The sequence below is a fragment of the Amphiura filiformis genome, chromosome 8, assembly GCF_039555335.1.
Source record: "Amphiura filiformis chromosome 8, Afil_fr2py, whole genome shotgun sequence".
NCBI classification, from domain to species: Eukaryota; Metazoa; Echinodermata; class Ophiuroidea; order Amphilepidida; family Amphiuridae; genus Amphiura; species Amphiura filiformis.
The window spans coordinates 62,317,196-62,343,605 of record NC_092635.1 but is presented as its reverse complement, the minus strand read 5'-3'; the positions used below and the strand labels follow the sequence as shown (position 1 = coordinate 62,343,605).

The window sequence follows — 26,410 nt, the reverse complement described above, 5'->3', positions numbered from 1 at the left end:
AATGTTTTTAGGGGAAGTGTTAGCTTTCGTTCGATATACTGATTGGATGAAGGGAACACAAAAAACAAGCACAGATGCCTATTTTCCACTAGATCTCGCACAGCTCTTATGACGCTATGCACTCAACTGTGTAGAGGCTAGACTCGCTGTGCTTGGAAATATCTGTGTAGGCCTACTCGGGTGTATCGAGGTGGAAACTGTGCGTAGATGCATTTATAAGAGAATCGTTTTTGTAGTCACACCTTTTCATGGTGAAACCGTGCGAATTTCTAATCCATATCTCGTCAAAAAGCTTGTCAGTTTGATGAAAAAAATAAAGTAGGTTTAAAAAAATATAGACTGGTTTTAAAATCGCGTTTCAACCGCTAACTGCGTAAACGTTGCGCCGGCTTATTTGTGTAAATTTGGGTATGCTGAACTCGAATCTGTTGTCTGCCAGGCAGTATTATGAGACCGGGACCCTCAAAAAGACCCCAAATACATCTACAAACTGCAAATTGACATTGGACATGTTGAGCCTCATTCTATATGCGCAACTTAAAATGTTACATTTTTGTGATCCTTAATTTGATATACTTTTTAGTAAATTTGGAGCATGTTTAATTTTTGCACCTTGTATGATCATGTAGGGTTTTTGGAAGGGGAATCTTTTTTAGGGTCACGGGGTTCAAATACAGCTTGGCAGACAAAAATATGTTAATTCAGCATACCCGAATTAACACAAATTTGGTTGATGCCAGCTTTTACGCGAACTTGCCGCCATGCTTAAATAAGCACATATTCCTAAATAGAACCAGTCTTAAATAAAGTGAAGTAAAATGGTCTAGTATTAAATGAAAAGTTCAATATTAAATCAACACGGCCGTGACTGGTCAGATAAAAAATTGCTATGTTAGCCTATCATCAGTATTGTATAATCACAAATGCGCCCGAGCAAACACGGCATCCTTGCGACGGAAGAAGGAAATGGCAACACTGAATTTCATTCGGTTTGTCGTAGCCTGAGTGAGCCACCATTCACTTGAGTTTCAACACTATGCGCCAACTAAATAACATTGTATTCCTCTAAGTTCATACAACTTGATGTCATGTCGGCAGGCGTATTTTAAGCTGCGTGGAGATTTAAATTGTAATGGAAAATAATCCCGAAGAATCATCGCGATAATTGCTGGACCGAGTTCAAAATATTCGTGGATATAACACTAATAGATACAAACATCACTTGGTATATAATATTGCAATATTTCGTTATTTGATTTCATCCTGCACCGGACTATACATGGATGATATGTTGCTGGTTTTCGTGATAACAGCTGGTATAAGTAGCGTCGTTTTACCAGGGACTGACGCACAACTGAATGTATATTGTTTTGGACCCGTTCATGAGTGTTGTTCTTTGCGTAAGTATACAACTTTATGTCAAGATGTAATTAAATTATATTGTATTTTACTACATGAAAATGTTTATGATATAAATATTGCCTTGCTGAATGAGTGCGACAAGCATAAGACGTTCTTAATGAGTTCAATTTGTCTCTAAACATGCTTGTTTTTTATGTTTGTAATTTCAGCGCTTTAGTGTGGTCTTTTGAAATGGCGCATTACAACAACTTTTTGTATTTGTATGCATGTAAAGATCAACATCAACCCTATTGTATTTATTTGAAAAGAAAATTGAATTGTCATGTACTTGACACATCACTTGACGTCATACATCTCAACATGTTGTTGGTAAGGTTCCTGGGTTTCCCAATATGACATGACAAGACAAACTATATATAGGCCTACATTACTACCCGCGGGTTACAACGAGAACATTTTGACAATTATATATAAGCCCAGTAATAGTATTCGTTATATATAAATGTACATCGTTTTTGGCAATGTTTTGGCAACTTGAGCGGACCAGGGATGTGTTGTGCAAATTAAGGAAACGATTCTTGTTATCTTATGATACTTCAAACCATGGCAATCATGTCAACTCTCATTCTATTTCGGGGAACCCAGGGGGACACCTTCCCGCAGATCAAGAACGCGGCCCATTTCTTAAAAGCTTTTGAAGATTGACAATTTTAAGGTTGGTCTGAACCCTGGAATTATGGAAACTTTCGGGCCTCATAACTTCTAAATTGTTTGTCTAAAGTATATAAAAGTATACATATTTAGAATGGCAAAGATTTGATAAGTTCATCTGTGAGGTCAAATTTGGGCCAAAATGGCACTTTTGGCACAAAATTCCAAAAATAACCGTATTTGGCCCACTTCTTTTTTGTGCACCGTAACAAAAAAATTCTTGGGCCAAAATTTAATTTTTATTAATTTTTAAAAACTAGATCAAAATATCTAGGACCCGTTTTTTCATTTTTTTAAATTTTGACCAATTTCACCAAAAATATTTGAAATTTGTGCCAAAATCGGGCTTTTTTATGATTTTTTTGAAAAATCAACATTTTTTGACCATTTTTGGCGCAAATTTCTCAAAGTTAGTCGAAATTCAAAAAAATGAAAAAACGTGTCCTAGATATTTTGATCTAGTTTTAAAAATTAATAACAAAAAATTTTGGCCCAAGAATTTTTTGTTATGGTGCACAAAAAGAAGTGGGCCAAAACCGTTATTTTTAGATTTTGGGCCAAAAGTGCCATTTTGGCCCAAATTTGACCTCACAGATGAACTTATCAAGTCTTTGCCATTCTAAATATGTATACTTTTATATACTTTAGACCAACAATTTAGAAGTTATGAGGCCCGAAAGTTTCCGTAATTCCAGGGTTCAGACCAACCTTAAGTCAAGAGATTATTCATTGAAGATCCTGGTACGAACAAATCAATAACTCGTCTTGTGGTATTGACATTCTAAAGCCTCAATTTTAGATCGCTTGAACAAGACAGAAACATGTATCTCGTGTATCTCCCACTGGGTCATTGATATTTCCTCCCTGTTGCTCATTGCTTAATGTTATCATGTCCTTACACATGTACATGTACACCAGGCACAAAAAGAAACTCGTCACCCAGCTAACACACTACGTTTTCACGACATTCGCTGACGTTGGACTTAGGTTGTCATTTACGTTGTAAATACGTAAATCTGTGAACTCGTATTCGTGTAGTGACAACGTTATTTTCGACGTTGATTTTTGGACGTTGATATAACATCATTATGACGTTGTAATAACGTTGTTTCGACGTTGATGCAATGTTTGACCAGACCTGGTGACAACGTTTGAATAATACGTTCAGAAAACGTTACACAAATACGTATCTGAAATATAGTTTAGATATTGACACCATGGAATGTAAATTCTTCCATTCCAAGGAGTTTGTTGTCCAGCCAAAATTTTCTCATCGTGTCGTTTGACGATCGCCTTTAGGCGTGAAACTCAAAGTAACGACTTCTATTCCTGAAGTTCTAAACTTTAAATTTTTATACGCTCTCCCTTTTTGGGATTGAGCATCATTGTTGCCGGATGTTAATATGTCTTTTAAGACAATAAAATCACGTTGTCTCGACGTATAAAGCACGTGGTTAAAACGTGGTTTAAAAGTCATGAACTGACCCAGATACAACGTCATCTACGGACGTCGTTAGTACACAAATTTAAGACGTTGTTTCGACGTATGAAGTACGTTATTACAACGCCGTGTAAATGTCACGGTCTGACCCCGATACAACGTAATCTACGGACGTCGTAATTACGTTAATTTGTGAACTCGTATTCGTGTTGTGATTTTCGGATGTTGATATAACGTCATAGTGACGTTGTTTCGACGTTCACAACTTGACGTCGAAACAACGTCATAATGACGTTGCATTTACGTTCGGGAATAACGTTTTCACGACACGAATATACGAGTTCACAGATTTACGTACTTACAACGTCCATATATTACGTTTTTACGACTTTATATAACTTTTAGACAACGTTGTAACAACGAAAAATTGTTAGCTGGGCAGTTGTAGTCATCCCTACTGTTCAACAACCAGATAACTTTAGATTATTCTGAAATATACATTTTGTTAATTGGACTTTGTTTTCTTACTTGACACCCTGTTCGTGAAAATCAAACAAGAATTGACCAAGATATGCGTCTCCAAAGGCTCAAAGCCCAAAATCAAAAGTTGCAATTTCAACAATTTTCAATGGGAACGCATCGTTGTATTGCACACAAGCACCACTACACGGGCTAATCAATAAAGCACACGATGTAACAGGCACAATTGAATCGTCAAAATTGCAACCTTTCATTTTGGGGTTTGAGGGTTTGGAGGAGCATATCTTGGTCAATTCTTGCTCGATTTTCACAAACAGGGTGTCAAATGAGATAGCAAAGTCCCGTAAACAAAATGTATATTTCAGAATAATCCAACATTATCAGGTTGTTGAACAGCAAGGATGACTACAAGTACAACTGACGAGTTTCTTTTTGTGCCTGGTGTATTATAGCCTACACTGAAACTTTAATGTGTTTAGGTTCTAAATGTCCAGCTGTAACACCTCTTAACCATATACGCACTTTTTAAACACATAAAAGTAATAAATAAAATACCTGTTTCCTTTAACCACGCATCGCATACTATATAATAAAAATCACAGTACATTAAACATAAAATTATAATGGAAACATAAGGAAGAACAGATGATTAATTGTGTTTTCAACTGATTGAGTGCCCCAGGTTAAAGAAGAAATAAACAAACAAACAAACAAACAAAAGAGATAACAGGCCGATAACAGAAAAAAAAAAGTCCGGACATACAGGGTTTATCAAAATGATTAGTACACATCAGCTTTGTTGTCTGATGAAATATCTGCTTCTTCCACATTCAACATTAGATCCTCTTGAAATGATTACAACATTGTGACCTTTTATAACATAAATCTACAAATAAGGTGGATGTTATTATGCTACATTTTGGTGTGACAGTCTTGGCCAAGTTCACCGGATATTGATGGGTGCCAATCATTTTGATACACCCTGTAGCTGCCTGTGTGCGGGGACTAGAACCCCTGATCTTTCGCTTGCTTGGCGAACGCTCTACACTGAGGTACACACCCGGCCCCCGCACTCCGTGCATCCGCGGGTATTCATGCTTGTCGCACCCCCTTTTGCATCTCATTTCGCGAAGTTTTTAGGGGAAAAACACCCCTTTTTTTAACGATTTCGCGAATCATTTGCTCTTCGACAATACCCCTATTTTCGATAAAACGCGATCTATATTTCTAATATACCCTTTTCTGGCAGAAACGCGTAGGCTGCTCGATGAAAATACCCTTTTTTTCAATTTCGCGAACACGTGGTTTTAAAAAACACCCCTTTTTTGTGTGTTTCGCGAATCGCGTTTCTTCATCTAAAAACACCCCTTATTTCGCGAAATTTTCGACGAGCATAATACCCGCGGATGCACGGAGTGCGGGGGCCGGGGGTACACAGGCTGTCCCTGATAAACATGGCTCAAGTCTGGCCGTACTTATGGATATGAGCTATCAGGGTAAACAGTATGCCCTACAAACAACATAATGTACAAAGCACCAGGTACGAGATTAATTTGCTAAAGATCGAAAGTTTGCGAACATTAACCATGTTAACCTGCATTTTCGTATAAAAAACGTAACACTAAAATTTTGCAATTGCACTTACGCATCAGGAAATTCATTTTTTTTCCAGAATTACATTCAGGCACATATCTGGCCAATCCTTCCCAATGGCACGATAATGTATAATGTTTATATCAGAATATATATATGTATATAAATAAATAAATATACAGATGGATCAGTTCATTAAATCAGTTCATTTTAATGAACTGATCCATCTGTATATTTATTTATTTATCGCTCCTTTACACTTAAAGTTGAGCACTCTCTGAAGAAACTTTAGTTCATTACTTGGTATATATATATATATATATATATATATATATATATATATATATATTGTACAACTGTTGGCGTCATTTTAAAGCTATTTTATCTCATCTTTACAGCTATAATTTCAACTTTCTATAAAAGTAACATTTCGCCATTTTCCTTGTTTTGTGAGAATGGGTCACAGTTATGTGAATTGATGATTTGAGAGAAAGTCTATCGATTTTATACTTCATTTGGCAAGGATACGAAAATAATATAAAACGTAACATTACAGAGCTGAAAATTTCAATTTGTTAAGGCTCTGGGCTGGGTGTACATGGTATCCGATTGCCTGAAAATCAAACTACGTCTGATCATAAAACCATTGACATTATCGCACTAAAGCATTCTCTCTACTGTCTATGACTAAAGCAATCACTTTTACTAGTAAAGTAATAAATAAATGTACTTGGAAACAGCTGCAAAAGCTTGCGCCCTAAAATATTCACCCAAATCACCAATAAAATTGTATTGTCATTCCGACCGGCCCAAATATTGGAAAGGGTCGCTTTTTTTTTAAATTTGTTTTATTTTCCTATTAAATTCGCAATTTGTTTTTCCTGTTTGTAATTCGTACTGCATAAGTCTGATATAGATACTTTTAAGTTTATTGATGTACATTTTTCTGCATCTCATAAAAAGCGCTGTAGCAATGTAACTCAAAATTTGGAAACGTATTGTGCTAATGGTATAGGCGTGAATCCAAGACAGAAAATGAAAAATCGGACCACGCCTCTTTAATTAAAGTGTAGGCCTATAGAGGTTATCCACGTTACTCATGTGTGACTTCTAACAAAAGGCGCTGGTTCTCGTAGTATTCCTCATTCAAACCAATTCAATGCATGACCTCGGAGTTACCTACATGGCTTTGGCGGGCTATTTCGAAATAGTCATGGTTGCACATGCAGGTACTTCTTTTGAAAATCCTAAACAAGGTATAGCAGTCGCTGATAGGATATGCAGCTTATAGAACACGGATAACCTCTATATGTAGCTGAAATGAAAAACCGTCCATCATATGAAAATTTTAACCTTTCGTATACATTTTCCCCCAAACAACTAAAATTGTAGTGTGTCTGATGTGCTCTCACACTCCACAGAAATACTGTGCGAAGGTGGGTGACCGACCCCTTAAAATCTGGTTGTTGATTTAGCCTGGTCCTGATTTAGCCTAAACGGATTTCTAGGGGGTGTCATGTCATTCAGACAGCCTAGTTGGCCATCTGATTCAGTTAGACTGAGTGATTGCATTATGAAATGTGATGCGATACATTAACCAAACCATATACTCAATCAGACTTATGACATGAAAGACAAGACAAGATACAGGAGATAATGTAGTAAAGCCTACGGCGGACTATACTTTTTTTAGCCCAAAGAAAAATAAGATGATGTGAATGTCCTCATCAGTCATCATGTTGTTTTTCAATATCTGCCAACCCCCATGGTATCTCGTATGCACAAACCTGCATATACAATGCTAGACAAAATAGGTTGGAATGAAAAATATTATGTGCACCTTGTAAATGGCCATATTTTCGTTATTCTTAGAGTGATGAAATGGCGCTCTCTTTAGTGTCAAGTCTTAACATTACCCTCACCCCCAATACCTCCCCCTTCCCCACCAATCTATGGGTACTACTGAGCGCACATGAATAAAATGTCAGGATTCAACATTGATCGGGGGAACGGGGGCTCATTGCAATACAATACCGTACTAATTTCATCCCAACCCTTTTGTCCAGGGTTGTAGCTATATCCCAAGCTATTAAAAATATCTACCGTTCACTGTAAAATATTACCGTTACTTTACGGCACTAAACCGTCAAATCAAGTTGAGTTACTATTTCACTGAAAATAGCATGTTAGTACCGTTAGACTTTATTTGTGTGCATGTGTAAAGTGTTACATCATCGAATTTTTTAAGAGAGTAAATACCTGTATTGTCCTGACAGAATGTGTTTAAATGCTACTTCGTATAATGACAGTGTATGGTTACGGCAATAACTGTAATTTTAACGGTTGAATGTTGACAACCCAGTTAGGTATTTTGCCCTAAAAGTGCTTTCTACCGTATTTTATACACGATTATGTACTTTTACGGCAATATACTGTACATTCTAATTATACGCTTTTTAATACTTATAGTACTTGTGAAATCGTCGTTTTTACGGTAGAATGCTGGTCTCATTTCCTACTCTCTCTCTAGGGTTTTGCACATTGCAAGTTACATCTTACAGAGCCTTTAAAACGATTTTTTTTATTCAAGAATATTTATTGCGACTTTATTGATAAATAATGAACATTATTACACGAGATCGACGAATTAATCCCTGACGAAGGACAAAACACTTTTTATAGTTCAGCATGATTGATTTATCTTTCATAGTGGACAAAATAACGTGTAATTCCACTGATATTTTAAAGAAAATTGGACCATTGGACTGTGTCAGTGTCACACATAATATTGTATTGTATACAGGTAAATTTTATTCTGATGGAAAAAATTATGTTAATTAAAAAGGTATTGCCATTCGCTAATTACCAATAGTCAATAGCGCAATTTGGGTTGTTATTAACCGCATCTGTAAAAAGAGGCGTGGTCAGATTTTTCATGTTATGTTTACTATATTGAGGCCTTCCATTAGGCCAACCAACTAAAAAAAACAGGCCGCCTGGATTTTTTTAAACAATTTTTTGCCCAAAAAACATACTATTGGAATATTGAAAATATGTCAACAATCGTTGGTATCAAAGGCTGGACCTTTTAAAACAATTAGAAATTATTAAAGCATTTAAGTGGACACGAAATTTGAAAAGTGGACACCGCATTTATCACCGGACTGTCCTTACTTTAATAGTGTTAAAATGTGAGTGAATGGAGACGCTCAATATGCATTGAATTTACCTTAGGATATGAACGACGTCACCATTCATTAAAATTTTAAAACTATTTTGAAAACTATTTTAAAACTACTAACAGTTGGGTGAAAATTCGGTGTCTACTTTTCAAATTGTGTGTCCACACTCCGCTTTTTTTAAATAATTTCAAATTGTTATATGGTTTCAGCATTTGTTATAGACCACTGTTTGCTTGTTTTTGAATTCCAAGAGCCTTGTTCTTTTGGCAATTTTTTTTAAAATTTCGTTTATACGTTTAGCTAATTTTTTACTTTAAACCACTCCCGAACGTTTAAATGTTAAATATCAATAGCCTTACTGTGTAGGTTGATTGAAGTCACCGTGCATACATATACATTTTAATTTACTATTTGGTGTAAATGTATATTAAAACACTATATGTTCAGTTCTCTTGCCCAGCATGTCACTTCATGTTATTATGCCTTTGAGCAGTGCAAACACCAATGGTTGTCGGAAAAACTTTTTAATGGCGGCCATCTTGTAAATAAAAAGCCCCCCTCTCTTTTTTTTGAAAACCCGGACGTGAAATATGTTTCTTTTACTTGGCCTTAAAGCAACATGTTTCCTAATTTTGAGTTGTATTGCTCCAGCGGTTTTGATATGCGAGAAGCAATTCACAATATTTAAACGAAAATATCTCATGCGTTAAATTTCATGGGGTAATGAGCGTTTGTTCCGATACCAAAATCTCAGTTTTGGTGAAGAAAAATGGAGGGGGGGCGAGGCTGCCGATTGGATCAAGTTTAATGAAGGTTTTATATTCACATAACTTATTATTATCCCATCGTTTTACAGCTCAATCTACATACACACAGTATATTATAGTTAAACAAATACTTAACAAAATGTTGTGTAACACAGATATGAGAGCGTACTTTCTATTTTGTTACCGGTATAGGAAATACCAAAGGCCAAAATCACCGCTTATCTCATATAGCTCATTATTTGCAACAATATCCTTCAAGGTGAAATAAACCCACTCATGTTACTGTCTGACCATAGTCTGTTCTCGTGTTTTCCTGTGAAACGATGATTCCCAACATGGGGCTTTAACCTATTTCGATGACATGATTTGCGATGTGTACCCATGGGCCACGAGAACATTATGAAGCTCATAATTGTGTCGTATATAATCTTATATCCACATGTGATACATGAATGCACACATGTTATGTAAATATCACGGTTTTTTGACAAGCAAAAATGTTTTTGTGAGGAGACGCCGGTTTTGGAAAGCGCACTGTATAGTTGCGCACTACAGCATGTCTCAAAGACAATTGCAATTAGAAACTATAGTGGCAAATGGTGGTCTTAGACCACAAACCTAGCTGGGGCATGTTGGTGTTTTGGAGGTATCTGACCCCTGCAAAATGTTCCAAAAATGTTCCCCTGGTTATGAGGTTTGTTGTCGGACCTTTGACCTGACCCCTGCAAAATGTTCAAAAAATTTTCTTCTGGTCATCAAGTTTGTTGTCACCAAGTTTGAGCCCCATATCCCTTGCAGATATCCAGAAAAAACTTTTCTAAGATTTAACCTCTGAATGACCATTGACCTGACCCTTGTAAAATGTTCCCCTGGTCATGAGATGTGTTGTCACTGAGTTTGAGCCCCATACCCCTTGCAGATATCCAGAAAATGAAATTATAAGATTTGACCCCAGGTAACCTTTGACCTGACCCTGCAAAGTGTTCCAAAATGTTCCCCAGATCATTAAGTTTGCTGTCACCGAGTTTGAGACCTGTACCCCTTAAAGATGTCCAGGAAATGCATTTCTAAAATTTGACCTCTACATGACCTTTGACCTGACCCCTGCAAAATGTTCCCCTGGTCATGAGATTTGTTGTCACCGAGATTGAGCCCCATACCCCTTACAGATGTCCAGATAATGCAATTGTAAGATTTTACCTCCTTAATGACCTTTGACCCCAGTTCTGTATGCAAGTTATAGGCGTATGGTATAGCCGATGCATATATGCAAATGACATCATTGTACTATATAATATGTGGCAGAAGAAGCATTTTGAAGATATTTGGTTAAATACCAGAAATGCCCCCTTAATGACCTTTGACCCCAATTCTGTTTAGACACTATGGGCACTGCATATAGACGAATCCAAATTCACGCATTCCTATACCTTAATGGCTGCCAAAGTTGGGTCCCCATCGGCTCAATCTCACATAAAATGTGAAATAATGCGGCCTTGGAGGGTATTTTAAACTGCATTCTATCACCTGTGTTACACGTAGACAAAAGAATAATGACAGAATACAACACAAAAGAATCTAACATCGAATTTTAAGCGGCTTTAATCCACCCAATTGGGCAGTCACTACACCAGTGTGGTGCATGCGGGGACCCGTCATGGCCGACCAAATCCTGACCATGACTTGGCTCGTTGGATTCGTCTATAGCCAATACATATGTGCAAGTTACGTAATTGTAGGGTGTAACATGTATAGTAGAAGCATTTTGAAATTTATTGCCAGAAAGAAGAAAGAAAGAAGGAAGATAGGATAGCAAAACAGTACCTAGCTCGGGGGGTTGAAAAACCCCCAGCTAGGTAAATACCGGTGTGACATGATGCTTACATCAGCGTCAAGGGCTTAGTCTTAGCTCTCAAATACCGTTTGCTCTGTTCAATTTGCTTCTTTTAATCTCGAGATATGTTTAGTTAACAACGAAAGGGTAAAATCACAATTGTGCCACTTTTACTTATAGGGCAGATCAAGAGGACTTAAAATGCAAATCAATTGTAGCATCAAGTTTATCAAGAGTTACTTCTTGAAATCAAAAGAATGCATCAATTATACAACAATAAAAATTGTTTTTACTGTTTTATCATGATACAGGTATTATATGATTCTCTTTTCCCACTTTTAAGTGGAAAAAGAGAATCATATAATACCTGTATCATGATCTGTTTTAAAAAACAGATTGAAAGAGAAATAGCTATTATTCTACTGTAAAGTTAAATACATGTGCATCTCAATGATTTTATCATGGTAAAAACTGCTTTCTTTGTCACTCAAGACATGTTAAAAGACAAACAAATATAGCAAACTTGTTGGGAGAGAAATTAGACAAAATAATGCATGCTCCTTGATGTTGATGCGTCTTATGCGCGAGCCCCGAAGAGGAGAGTGCACTGTTAAAATTTAGTTAGTCATACAACACTAAAAATTAGTAATACACCCATAAAAGATTAGTCATTCACTTAATGACTTAATGACTAACTTTTCAATCTGAATGACTAATTAGACATGTGTAGACTAAGTTTTAACAGTCAATTATTACTACTTGCGATTTTGCAATGACTAATTAAAAGTTTTGTATTACTAATTATGCTCGTTGACTTATTTAGATATTGCACCGATTTACTAATGCAATTGGTCAGGTAGAATTATAATGACTAATTAACATGGACATTACTAATTGCATGACTAATATATCAATGAAAGACTAATGTGAATGCGAACAACTGGCCATGTCAGAGCTTTGACTAATTAAGCTTAGACGGGTTGCCAAAGTTAACTGGCAAGGTAATTATCGTCTGCATGTCATGGTGAAATACGTGTCCACTAAAGGGGTAAGAATGAGTGATTTTCTCTCAAATGTTTGATGTATAACTAGCTTGTATGTTTTTGTAAGATCACAGGTGTTACTAGATATTGAAATATACCATATTAAATACCATAATACAGTAATGTCATGCATACTGAGCGGCAACATTGACTGTTCATGATGTGCATGTGTGTTAAGCTGACATGCATGCCTTATACCATGATAACACATAGGCCTATTATGTTTGTCCTGAATTTATTGCTACATGATGTACATGTATATGCTATTTACTGAAATATATTTAGGCCTATAAATACCGGTAATGTATACAGACTTGTACTAGGGCCGTACACACTTGGTCGAAAATATTGGGGTGGCCATCAAGAAAGAAAGTGATCCACGGCATGCACACCATGGGTGTGTGTGGGTGAATGACTAATTTTATTTAATGACTAGCCGTAATTACATCTCGTGCGAAAGACGAATTATTGTTGTTTTTTGACTAATCTATTGTCTTGCTTGACTAATTAATATTTTTGCATGACTAATTAAATTTTGTGCATGACTAATTAAATTTTGTGCATTACTAATCTAGCAAATAATTAGTCCAATTAGACGTTTTTGAAAGACTAATTATATTTAGTCATTTGACTAATCTTTGATGTGATGACTATTTAATAATTCGTCCAATTAGACCATGTGAATGACTAATTTTTTTTTGTCATTTGACTAATTGATTCTAACAGTGTGCATTAGACGCATCAACATCAGCTATCATTGATACATGTGCAGCCCTCTTCCCTAGTAAAAGCCGGCGAGACATTTCGCGTGTAGATTTATACATTTATTGGCAGATCAGTGAAGTCGAGTTTTCGTTCTCTTGTATATAAAATCACATGCTAAATGCCGTATAAAATTATTGGTTTGGTTCTCGTCTTGAGGATTTTCATGGATTGATAAGGGAGGGAGGAAGGGTTTTTGTTTTCAATGTAAAATTAGCATTGTTAATAGTTTTTGGTTCTTTCCAATGTGCTCGATGAAAATGCGGAGAAGGCCCTTTTTCTTTTTCGTATGTGAAATTCTTAGGGATAAACCCTGTAGAGATCCTTGTTTTATAATAATCTTATTTATCTGTATCAAATAAATGTCATAGGAAATAATCTACACAAAATTTCCTTTAATTTGAGTCCAATGTCGATATAGTTTGAACCAAAATTATCAAACATCGAGGCCCCCTTCTATGACCCCCCGCAAAATAAAAAGTTACCTTTTTTTTTTTTGGTTGTGCACCTGGAGGGTGTTGACTGTTGAGGGGACCCAACTGGTCACCCCCATATCCAACAACCTTTTATAACTCGCGAATTGAGGTACCCCTAAAAAGAGGGCTCAGGTCCCTAGGTATATTCCGAATTCATTCAAAAGTATTGTTTTTGACTTCACTTTGTTAAAACATTTGTGAAAAACAAGATTTCTGCAAAAAAACACCCAAAAAACTTAACTGTAATTTGAGATATTCTTAAAATTATCAGTAGCGTAGCGACGGGAGGGGGCAGAGGGGCACCGAATTGATCAATTCAGCATCGATTCTGCGTCCCCTGATGAAAGTCAAAATTTTTGCGCGCATTTCAGCACAAAATAATTTGAAAGATCAATAAGACCGATATTCAACTTCATTATAACCAAACTTGTGCAAATTTCCGCTCGGGATCGCACCTGTTTCAAGTTCAAGAATGGGGAGGCGCCATTGTGTACCCTTAGCCCTGTGCGCCACAACTTCTAGCTACGCCACTAAAAATTATATATTTTATTTTGTATTTATTTATTATCGTCATTCGTCTCAGCTGCATTGTGACTTCAAACATTCTCGAGAATATTTTAGCACTTATATCAATTTCAAGTCTGTTTTGTAGCTGAAATCATGGAAATAGAGTGTGTAATTCGTTTTCTAATAAATTATACATTGCAAATCTACCGGGGGAAAATGGCCGTGCTTGACATTTGCAGCATATAGATAGGTTAAAAAATTTAAGGCGAATGAGATGGCAGGAGCCACAAGTATTTTAGGCATTGAACTACAAAAATGTATTTCTTATTTTAATGAGTCAAGTTATATTTCCATAATGTCTTGTGGTTCTTGAGTATTAAAAGTCCAATAAAATATAAAACGAATATTTCCGGCGTCTTCCCCCTCCATAGAAAAATCATGCACAGGGGGCGAAAATGGCACCCGTTATATCAATAGAGCACATGACATTCCTCTTGTGTATCGGCTCTATTTGTCTCAATATTTGAGCGCTAGGTTAAACTCCCTTCCAACCCGCCTCAATGATAAAACTCAACCAGTGTCCATGCATTATCAGTCAATGTATGCCAAGTTGACATGGTCCACTCCTTGTGAAGTGATTGGTCATTTCAGTGATCAAGTTGTCATTTGTAGTGCTTTGCTAGCTTAAATCGCCCCACTAGATACGTTAGATAGGCTGATTGAGTGAATTTTATCAGGCTTTTTAAAGATTGGAATTAGATATTAGTGAATTTTGATGTAAATGAAGTTGTTTTATCTGTTCTTAAATATCCCTCAAAGTACTGCATCGTTATTATTATTATTATTAAAGCACATTTCTTTAGCGCTCTACAAGTAACACAGCGCTTTTGCTCCAAAAAAACAACAACAAAAAAACAAAAAACATGAAAAACATAATAAAAACAACAACAACAAAATTACAGGAAAAAGGCACGTCACCAGAAGCCGCTCAAAAGCAGCCGCATATTCCGCTTCTCTGACATAAACAGGGAGCCTGCGAAACCGGTGAAACAGCAACCCCCGGCTCTTTTATTGGAGCGAACTGTTTTGTCAGATGATGAGCGAAGCCTGCGACTGCGTCCAGATGAACGCGGATGATTATAAAGCGTGACAAGACCTTGTAAATATGCCGGAGCAGCACCTGACATGCAGCTGCATTACGTGCAACATGATTTTGAAGTTACATGGAGATTGTTATTAAGGGAGGTGTAATGAGCGTGAACCTGGTTTGGATGCAGAGGGAGTGTGCCTGTAACAGACACAGCCACCAGAAAAGGACCAGCTCAGATCGCGCGCCAAATAAGTTTGCAGTCCAGAAATTTCATTTTTTCTCAGCCTTGCAAAAAATAGGCAGAGGTGGGAATCGAACCCGGGACCTCGGTGTTGTAAAACCTACTGCGTTACCACTGAGCCAACTGACAATCAGCTATGAGAAGTTTGATAGTAATCCTTGATATTGCTGTATAGAATAAATCAATACTGATAGGTCTATTTATCTAATGTACGATGTTATTCAAATTGGCCTATAAACTAGGAATATAATGTGAAATGACTATCAATCGATCAATCAATCAAGTTGTCAAGTTATCAACAATCAATAATAAACCGACGTAGGCCTATCATGGAATATTACTAACTAGGCCTACTAACTAATATACCAAATAAATAAAATAAATAAATAAGTCAGTAAATAAATAAATAAATAGGCATAGGCCTAAATAAATAAATAAATACATAATGCAGAATGCAGTTAGTATTTTAGTTGCAAAATTCCAAACATTCTATTCACACATTCTATTATAATTTTCTGCTATACACGCAAAGGACCTGTGCCTTTAATATGTCCGCGCCTAATCAATAATGAGTCTTTCACCATGCTCACACACCATGTTAAACTATTGTATCCCTGCAAGTATTATCTACTGACCAAGTCCTAACACCTCAATGAAATGGATGCTATAACGTACCCAATCAAGCGAACATGTCAAGGTCATATCAGGGCGTTATACAAAGAATGGTCAAAGGTCAACGTTTCCAAAGAAGTATAGTAATAGATGTAGACACAAGCTTTCGTGCGGGAAACATAAACACATAGTCGTCAGTCGTGTGGTTTTTATGAGATTTGATACGGCGCTGAAGTCTATTGGCTGTCCCAAAATCAGTACCAGACCCGGTTTCCAGACGGCAATGTGTGTGTTGTTACAAGGAACGCAAACTCATTTTATCAATGAGTGAACCACATAGAGGAATACGACATCTATCGTGAGCCAATCTGCATTCTGTTGCCTGCAAAAGCCGACGATCAGGTAAAAATTCTAAAAGCAGCGTGACTAGATATTTGCGTTAATTTCATGATACGTGTAAAACGCATTGAAAACGCCAAATTGCAGTCATAAAATATATAATATTAGTAAATCACCCAATCGAATGTTAACGTAGGTATGTGGAAAAGAACTGCAATAACAATAACAAACTATGTGCCCAAAGAGTTGTCTTTGGCATGTCGCTTTTTTGAAATATGACCAAAAATATCAAATTTTGGAAAAACGCCCCAAAATTTAAAACAAACACGAACCTTCCAAAATAAATATATATTAGCACTCGGCGGCCCAGTCACTACCTGCCGCTGTGATTTGGGGTAACTCATTGCTTCCCCTCTCCAGATACCGGAACTTCAAGGTCGCTCATACCCCAGCCCTTAACGTTTTGGTTCAAAGTAAAAATACCAAAGTTGTTATCAATCTTGATTACAGGCACCACAAGCTATACTTAATATCATAATATCACAGAATATATTTTAATCTGTGATATTATGTAAAAAACAACAACAAAGGGTTGCAAGTTGGCTTTTCAAAAGATTGTATGTGTTTTGCCATATTGAATGGCTTTAGTGTGATAAAGACTGGAGTCTATAGCCATTTATCCGCTGATACGTTAGACATGTTAGAAGGCAAGTAAAAAAATATGGTTTGGACTTTAGTAACTTAAGTAAAAAGATACTTTTTACTATCCTCACCAAAATGTGGAAAGAAATGCGACCCTGTTCATGCACTTTAAAACTCTCATTGAAGATCCACATTATGAATAAAGAAATAAAGGGATTGTTCGATATGAAAAATCCTGACACAAACTCGGTTTTGGCATTCTAAAGCGTGAGTATCCTAGATTTTGTATAGGGACAAGTTGACAGACCAAAAATAAAAAATATAGAAAAGCCCAAAAGTAATAAAAAACAACCCAAAAAAACCAAAAACCAACCAAACAAACATGTATCCGTGTCTTACGTCGTTTGTGTCTCGTTTCTGTTATTATTATATATCATCTTTTTTAATTTTTGCGAACAAGTACATGTACAAAATATGGTTTAAGCATGCATCCGTTACGTATATAATCACCATTTATCCCTTTTAATGTATCTCATTATCATTTGTTCTTGTGCAAAGATTGATGAATAAAATGTTGAAATGCATATACTTGAACCATTCTTTGTACTTGTTTCTCCAAATTTCAAAATTGACCAAGGCAATCGTAGCAGGGTGACGATAATCTGGTCATACTTCCTCTCTGTTGATAATGTCATCACATTTTCTGTACAATGAAATCATATCCTCCTACTCACATGCAGAAACTATATCGTATTTCCGAGTGTAGGCGTGAACATGAAGATGGCACATGTAGCTGTATTGTTAACTGCGATTCCCACAAAACCCAAAATACAGAGCGCAATTAAGGTACCAGTTATGTTCACCCCTGTATATTATAAGCGAAGATAATTAGGTACAAATTAAAACAAGCAGCCAATATATGTACTTTTTAGCTTTGATTTAAAGGGGCATTTCGTGATCCACAGCCTCATCCCCCCACTTTTCTCAAAAAAAGTTGAGATTTTTATATCACTGAAAACCTCTGGCTACATAATGTTTATGTACAAAATATTTCTTGCAGATTAATTCGTTTTGCAAAGATATCGTGAAATTTGAATTTCGTTCTGGTGCACCAGAACGAAATTACAACGCATTGTCTATGGAGCAGTGTAATACACATAATCATGCATAACTCGCAAACGCAAAATCGGAATCAACTGAAATTTTGGGAATAGGCTTTTTTCGTGGATATGTACTGAAAAATGTCATAAAAAGAGGATGCTAGGATCACGAAATACTCCTTTAAGACCTCATTTGTTGAAATTGATTGCGAATTAAAGAAACGGTGATCTTAAACCTATTAGGAAGAAACGAAATCAAAAGTTGCACTTTCTAACAGCATGTTTACCATATGTACTTTTCAAATAGGAATATAGTCGAAGTTGAGATTAAAACTTTTATTTTCTTCGAAATTTATTCAGACCTTTATAAATGAACATGTTTACAGGGGATCATTACATTTACAGGCATTTATGGCGCCATTCAAGATACGGATTATTCCATTACGAAGCTCTTTCATGGTTTATATACCAAATTCTATTATCAGGATTATGTATCTGAATTTAATCTTTTGGCATGATTGATCTTCTTTTGAGTGATGTTTAGTGGACAAACTACCGATTAATCCTTTAAGGGGTCGGTCACCCACCTTTACACAGTATTTTTGTGGGGCATGAGAGCACATCAGACATGTCTGCACACAAAATCGTATTCTAAATGCGAAATTTGTCCTTGTCATATCAATTTAAAAAAAAATTTTGGTGCTGGTTTGACTTTCATACCACCTTCGCTTCCTGAAATATTGTATATTTCCCCGTTTGGGAAATCTTAGGGAAGTTCCGGAAATCTTAACAATCCTAAACCATGTGACTTAGGGATGATTTGAAGAGACCTCCACTTGAGATAAGTCTGTAAAAAGAGACACATGTAGCAGCCGACAAATGCATCCTTTTGATATGGATGTACACACATGTTCTTTTACTATTAAAACGAAAAGGAACTGTTTTGGGGTCACTATGTTTGGAAAAAAAATCATTGTAATTAACGAAAGCTGCAGCTTCGGAAATGCTCAAAAACGTCATTTTGCCGGATTTAATTAAAAATTCATAATTAAAAAAGTAAATGAGATATTTCAATTTTTCAAAGATTTTGAAAGCATTAGTCAAGTTACATAAAGTAGTACAAACAAATGGGCTCAAATTTGATTGCAAAAGTGGTTTCTATAAAAGGGGTAAATTTATTTTGTTGCAAAAGCCCTTACATCTACAAAAGCGCGATATAAAATAAATAGGAAGGCTTGAAAATTGTACCAAACCTATTATTTTAGTTTCTATTCATCAACACTTTATCCGAACCCAAATTGAATCAAATCGAAGAAGTAATACTTGCACAATTAAAAATTAACAATTCTCAAAAAGTCAGAAAGTGGATGTAAGGGCTTTTGCAACAAAGCTCTTCAAATCGTATAATGTACTTTAATCATGTTATTGCTCGTGGTGTGAGTTGCTGCTTGCTTTTTGCGAGACATTGGGTCGGATGTAGGCCCCTAATTACAGATTTGACATACTTAGATCTACTTAACTATCTTATATCAAGTTGTTTACAGAAATATAGAAACTCAAGTTAAGGAATCGGATAGCAACGTTTGCTCATTATTTTTGTAGGACCTGAGAGTACATCAGACACACCAAATTGCATTCTGAATACGAGTAATATAATATTTTATGGCAACTTATTAACAATTGATATTTTTTTTAAATTTTTGTTATATAACAGTCCTCGAAGTAAACTTTATAAATCTAATGATATGTACTTAAAGTGTATAGCTGGGAGGAAAAGCTGTCGTCATATGAAAAATTTGACCTTTCGTATTGAAAATATACATTTTTTCCCAAAGCACCTACAAATTTTAGGTCTTTTAATAATTTGTCATAAAATTTGTATTAAATCGCGAATTTGAGAAAAAATCTTAAATTATTTGAAATCAGAATGATATTCCTCATTCAGAATGCAATTTGGTGTGTTTGATGTGCTCTAAGGTCCCACAAAAAATAATGAGCAAACGTCGCTATCCGGGCCCTTAAGCATGTTAAGATGGCTAGATAAATCCTCCTTCATATGCTATAGGTATGTAGAGCACTTATCTTAACCCTAACACCCATAGGGGGTGTATGAAGTTCAACTAGAATAGCACGATATTCCGGTGTATTTATCAAGTCATTTTTTAAAATTGTGCATTTTTCACATGTTTCTCTCATATTGAGGATTCCTTAAAGGGCATTGCAAAAAGAAGTTTATCTCCATGCAAAGAAAATAATTATTACATTACAAGTTGACACTTGTTGCAAATTTTTTAGTCGTATTCCTCCTGAAAAAAAAAAGAGACAAATTGTGTTGGTAAAATGCTGGCTCGTATGGCCCTTTTCGGCGTTCGAAGCGAAATATTGATTTCCACCGCAACAGACTGATGACGTCATTATATGAATTTTGCTTGTGTATGCATTATTACTGTCACAGAGACGGGGATAGGGAAAAGGATGGTAACAATGGGGATGGTAGCGGAGAAAAGGACCGAATGCTATAGGACCATCACTTCGACAAGAACTGCAGTCAATAGTTCCTGTAGAAAACACACTCCACTAAGCCTTTAGCATTTAGTGTCCACGCAGTCATTTACAGCCCGGTTTACAACATGCTACCCGATAGTTGCTTATGCTATATTGCCAATTTTCGAACATAAGACAAAATTTCACTAATTGTATCCAAGTGGTCCATCTCACAACCCTGACTGTATCATGACGTCACTGTATAGTTTCAAGGACAAATATGTCTCGTTCGAAGAAACTCACTCTGCTTACAGTTGGTTTTTGCGGAATATCAATTTTAAACGACTTATTTTCTTTAAATAAAAATTCCCTTTAAAAGGGAAAGCCAGCCTCAATGTAGAAGAGGTCTTGTAATTAGTTTTGGTCAATGTGAAAGGCATTTTTAGGATCACGCTTACATCTACATGACAGTCCACCAAACCATCAACGATGAGAACATGCACACTGAAACAGCAGAAAACATTAATTCCTAATCTCATGTCAACTCTTTTAATTCATTACATGTACTCCAAATTGTTCTGGTCTGTTTGTTTTGTTGTTGTTGTTGTTGTTGTTGTCGTTTTTTTTTGTCTTTTCAGCTTTTTACCCACGATATCTCAATTTCCAAATTTGTAATACCAGAACTTACGAACTCAATATCTTCGCTTAGGAATGTCCGATTTCACTGCTTTCGATATATACACTGCCGGTTTGAGTTAACTTACATGTACATTTTATTTTAAAATAACTTAATTAATTCGCAATGTATAGTTTAAGCCTACTATATTATAATAGATAGTGGCCAGCACATTTATAAAGGACTGGTTACTCACTACAATCTTCACTCTTAAACTGTGTTTTTCTGAATGTGCTGATCATGTTGATTGCTAGTCGGAAACTCCTGCGAAGCTATGGACATGGCATCTTACATACTCCATTCTATAACAGTCTGCCTAGTGCCTTGTGTGTTTTCTCTTCAATCATTTTGTTGAATGTAATTTTATGAATCAAATAGGTATGTGTCATTTTATTTATAATAAAGAAGTTATTAAATTAATAAAGTAAGACAATTTATTTATCTATAAGTGCATGTCAAATGGGGTACATTGTTCAATACTATATGCATAAATTATGCCCATATTATAGCTAGGCCCTAAAAACTTTATTTTGCATCGGATTTTTCCCGTTGAAAAGACAAAACTGATGTTTATGATAGCAACCATTTCATCAATAAAATTTTGAGTCATTTTTATCCATAAAACGACACAGGATATGATAGATAACTACTTTCACATCAATATGGTCCATATGATCACAGATTGTTGAGAATCTGTGATATGATCCGGGATATGATGAAGATTTTGATTCTATAGATCTGTTATCAACATGATATCACGCTGTTCAGTGGTCAAGGAGTAAGGACCCCGGTCAAGGACACTGATATGACATCATAGGTGATGTCAGATTTTCTTCTGCTGACCATATGATGCTATATATATTAACTATTATTGTTACATTTAGGCCTTTAAACTTTTAAAGTCATAATTAATTAGTTCAAACATAACTTTGGTAATATTCACTCGTTTTCGTTCGTTGAAACGGCAAAACATACTTACTTTTCCTAACAAATCGAATTAAAATATTTTTAAAAAAATTTAACCACAAAAAGTAAAAAAAAAATCATTCCAATACCACTAAAATATAATCTCTTGAGTAAACTGACCCCAAACCTGAAACAGGTACCAGCCCCGAATGGGCTGGCGAAAAAGGCAGTCATTTTCATAGTCCTCATGTTATCAGTTTTGCAATGATGTTGTCCCAGCATGCCCTTTAACCAAGTTATTAACCTTAACAAGTTGAGTATACAGAATCTTAGAACGTAGGACAATGAATGCAACACATTATCTCAAGTATATAATTCTGTTCAGCCGAACACGTTTTCCTTGCATCTGCTCTGGTTTTACCTTGTTTGTGATTTGCTTGACTCAAAACTTTATTAAAATGGTATATGTGACGTGTCATGTCAAAAGGAGACACTTTTGGGCAGGATTGTGAACGGAGAAATAGCCAACAATCTGCCAGGGGCGATTTTTTCACAATTTGGGTTTGTTGCGAATTTGTGATGTTATTTTTGTTAAAAATATTGTCTGAGAGTTTCAGACTGGAATATAACTGGCATCTTGTATTTTTTGAGACATTTTTCAAGGTAATTGCTACTCTCAACATTGTTAATAATATTTTTAAATGCCGATATCTCAATTTCCAACTTTCTAATACCATAACTTGTGAACTCAATATCTTCGCTTAGGAATATCCGATTTCATTGGGGAAAACGGCGTTGTGGAGCAAAATATCTCTAGGCCTATATTTAAGATATATATGTAAAAACCTTAAAATTGATAACCTGCCCAAAAGTGTCTCCTTTTGACATGACACGTCACATATAGTGAAACTAACATTTTGTGGAGAAAAAATAAAAATCTTATTTTGTGTTGAAATATTACAATAATGCTCTGTGTTGCTATTTGCATTCTGTGTGCTCTGCTCATCAGCGTCATAAAACAATACAGTATTGTGGAATAGATCAAACTAGTTAACTCTATACAGCATCTGTTGATTTGAAGTTAACAAACCTGCGTATCTAACACCTGTTGGTTATTGTTTAAGGGGGGGCACGCAGGATCACTCAAAGTAGGAAATTGTATACATTGTTTTGTATTGTATCTTTAAAAATAATGACGATAAATATATAAAAGTATACATTTCTAGTTTCCTGCAAAAATGAGCAGTTTTTGAGAAAAGCACCAAATTTGATTTTCCATGCCAATTTTTTTGGGGCCATCACTAACAAACCAACCACCAAAATGCAGACTGTAAAGAACAAAGAAGGAAAGATACTAACTGAACTTCAAGATGTGAAAAACCGGTGGAGAGAAAATTATGAACAACTTTACAACAACCAAAACCCTATTAATGAAGAGATAGTAAACAGCATCCCACAAATGCCAAGCACAGAAGAGGAGCCAGACATTCTGAAGGATGAGATTACCAGTGCCATAAAAAAGCTATCTGATGGCAAAGCACCTGGATATGACAACGTGACAGCTGAAGAGCTTAAGGCATCGGGTGAAGCAGGTGTCAAAATCCTGCACCGGCTGTGCAACAAAATATGGAAGAATGAAGTCTTCCCAGAGGACTGGGGAAAGGCCGTAATAACACCCATATTCAAGAAAAAAGACAAGCTAGACTGTGCAAACTACAGGGGCATCAGCCTACTGAGCCATGCAGGAAAGTGTTCACCACCATTCTCCAACGTAGAATCATGAAAAAAGCAGAGGAGGTCATCTCAGAATCCCAAGCTGGCTTTCGACCTGGAAGATCAACAGTCGACCAACTTTTCACCTTACGTCAAATCGCAGAGAAATTCCTTGAGAAAGGCAAGAACCTGTATTGCTGCTACATTGACTTTGAAAAGGCCTTCGACACCATATGGCAGGATGGGCTGTGGAAAGCAATGGGATTCTTCGGCTTCCCAAGTAAGATCATCAGGCTCCTCAAAGCACTATACAGTATATCAAACAGTGCTGTGCGTGTGAATGGCGACCTGACTGAGTGGTTTCACACAACAGTGGGAGTGCGGCAAGGGTGTGTGATATCCCCACAACTCTTCAACATACTTCTTGAACTTGTTATGCTGTATGCAACCCATGACACCGACATAGGAATATTGATCCAGGGACATATGATCTCAAACCTCCGCTTCGCTGATGACATTGTCCTGCTAGCTGACTCTGCTAGTCACCTGCAGACTGCAGTGGACAACGTCTTTCGTAGCAGCTCGAACCTCGGACTGAAGATCAATATTGGTAAAACCGAAGTACAGGTTATCAGCAGCCAAAAAGTCAACCTTAACATCAACATAAATGGCAATCTGCTCAAGCAAGTGGATGAGTTTGTGTACCTGGGAGGCACCATATCTCAGAAGGGCACAAGCAGAGAAGACATCAAACACAGAATAGGAAAAGCTCTAGGAGCAGTCCAAAGACTTCATAGCATATGGAATGCAAAGGACATTCAACAGGCCACCAAAATTGAACTATACAGAGTCCTAGTACTATCTATCCTAATGTATGGAGCCGAAACCTGGACCATCAAGAAAGAAGACGAAAATCGACTTCTAGTCTTTGAAATGATGTGCTTGAGAAAGATCATGGGCGTATCACGACTGGACAGAATACGCAACACCATAATACGGGACACACTTGGACTGAACAACACAATCATTGATAAAATCACCCAAAAAGGATCCGCTTCTTTGGTCACATTCAGCGAATGCGAAATGACAGATACCCCAAAATTGTGATAGAGGGCAATGTACATGGAAAAAGACCACGTGGAAGACCTCCCAAAAGATGGATGGACACTATCAAAACAGACTGCTTGGCTAAAAATATCACCTCCATAGCAGCAGCAGGAAGAATGGCCAAAGACCGAGTGGTATGGCATGGATTCACCATGGATCAGATGGCAAGGCAGAGTGCATCAGCATCCGTGCCGACGCCTTAGGTCAAGGTAGGTCATCATAACAACTTACCCTAAATATCCAAATTGATGAAAATTGCATATTTGTGTTCTAAAGACACAAAACTAGATTAGGTTTCAAATTTTTGAATTTTGAATTTTCTTCATTTTAAAAATATGGGTCAAAAAAGGTCAAAATTTGCCTCTTTTTGAATTTTGACCAAAATTTTGGATAGTTTATTTTAAAACGATGAAAAAATTCAAAAATTTGAGAAAACCGATTCTAGTTTGGATATTTAACGTAAGTTGTTATGGTGGACCGAAAAAAAATTGGCATGAAAAACAAATTTGGCGCTTTCTCAGAAATTTAAAGATACAATACAAAACAATGTATAAATTTCCCACTTTGAGTGATCCTGCGTGCCCCCCTTAAAACGGTTTGTTTTGTAATAGCCTATAGTGTATGTATGATTTTTTTAATATAGCAGGGAGATAATAAGAATTTATGTCTCGGTGATCGAATTCGGTGTCAGTCGTCGGTAATTTATATCAGAGTTGTGCGGTACAAATTACAAACAGGCAAAACATTTTGTGATTTTTACCAAATTTATGATCATGATATGAAATACCAAATTTATGATCATGATATGATCAAATATGAAAAATAATAATAATAATAAAAAAACAAAAAACAAAAAAACCCAAAAAAAAACACCGCAGCGCTATTTATCTTTCTTTTCTTTTTTCAGATTCTGGGGTCACACATGTTGAGTGAATGTTCTTAGTCATCCAGTAGTTTCAAACAGAGTTTTGGAATTAAATCTAATACTGGAACTTACTTTTTGCAACGTTGTGTCTGGAACCACCAGACTTCATCAGGCAACTGACCCGTTGGACTGGTCACGTGATAGACGGCTAGGTATCGACCCGATGGCCCGGTCCCATGCATGAGATAAGTTAAAGCGGAGTTAAAGCAAAACTCCGCTGTTTACCTCCATTTAAAGGACACTGGACACTCAATTAAGAACGAGGAAGTCGTTATTCTTGATAAGGAGGGAGAATGGCATAGGAGAGGCATAAAAGAAGCCATTTGGGAACGCATTGAGCAACCATCACTGAACAAGAAAGGGGGACTCCGCTTTAAGTTATCTCATGCATGGGACCGGGCCATCGGGTCGATACCT

General features: G+C 36.3%; 1 protein-coding gene across 1 annotated transcript in view; it reads left to right on the top strand.

Moving 5' to 3' along the window:
• Positions 1-1,045: 1,045 nt before the first annotated feature.
• The window catches only part of LOC140158406 (uncharacterized), a 47,760-nt gene continuing 22,395 nt past the window's right edge, over positions 1,046-26,410 (top strand). The window contains exon 1 of the mRNA XM_072181498.1: positions 1,046-1,400. Coding sequence (XP_072037599.1) covers positions 1,280-1,400 — 121 coding nt within the window. The 5' untranslated portion in view covers positions 1,046-1,279. The remainder of the gene's footprint in view (positions 1,401-26,410) is intronic.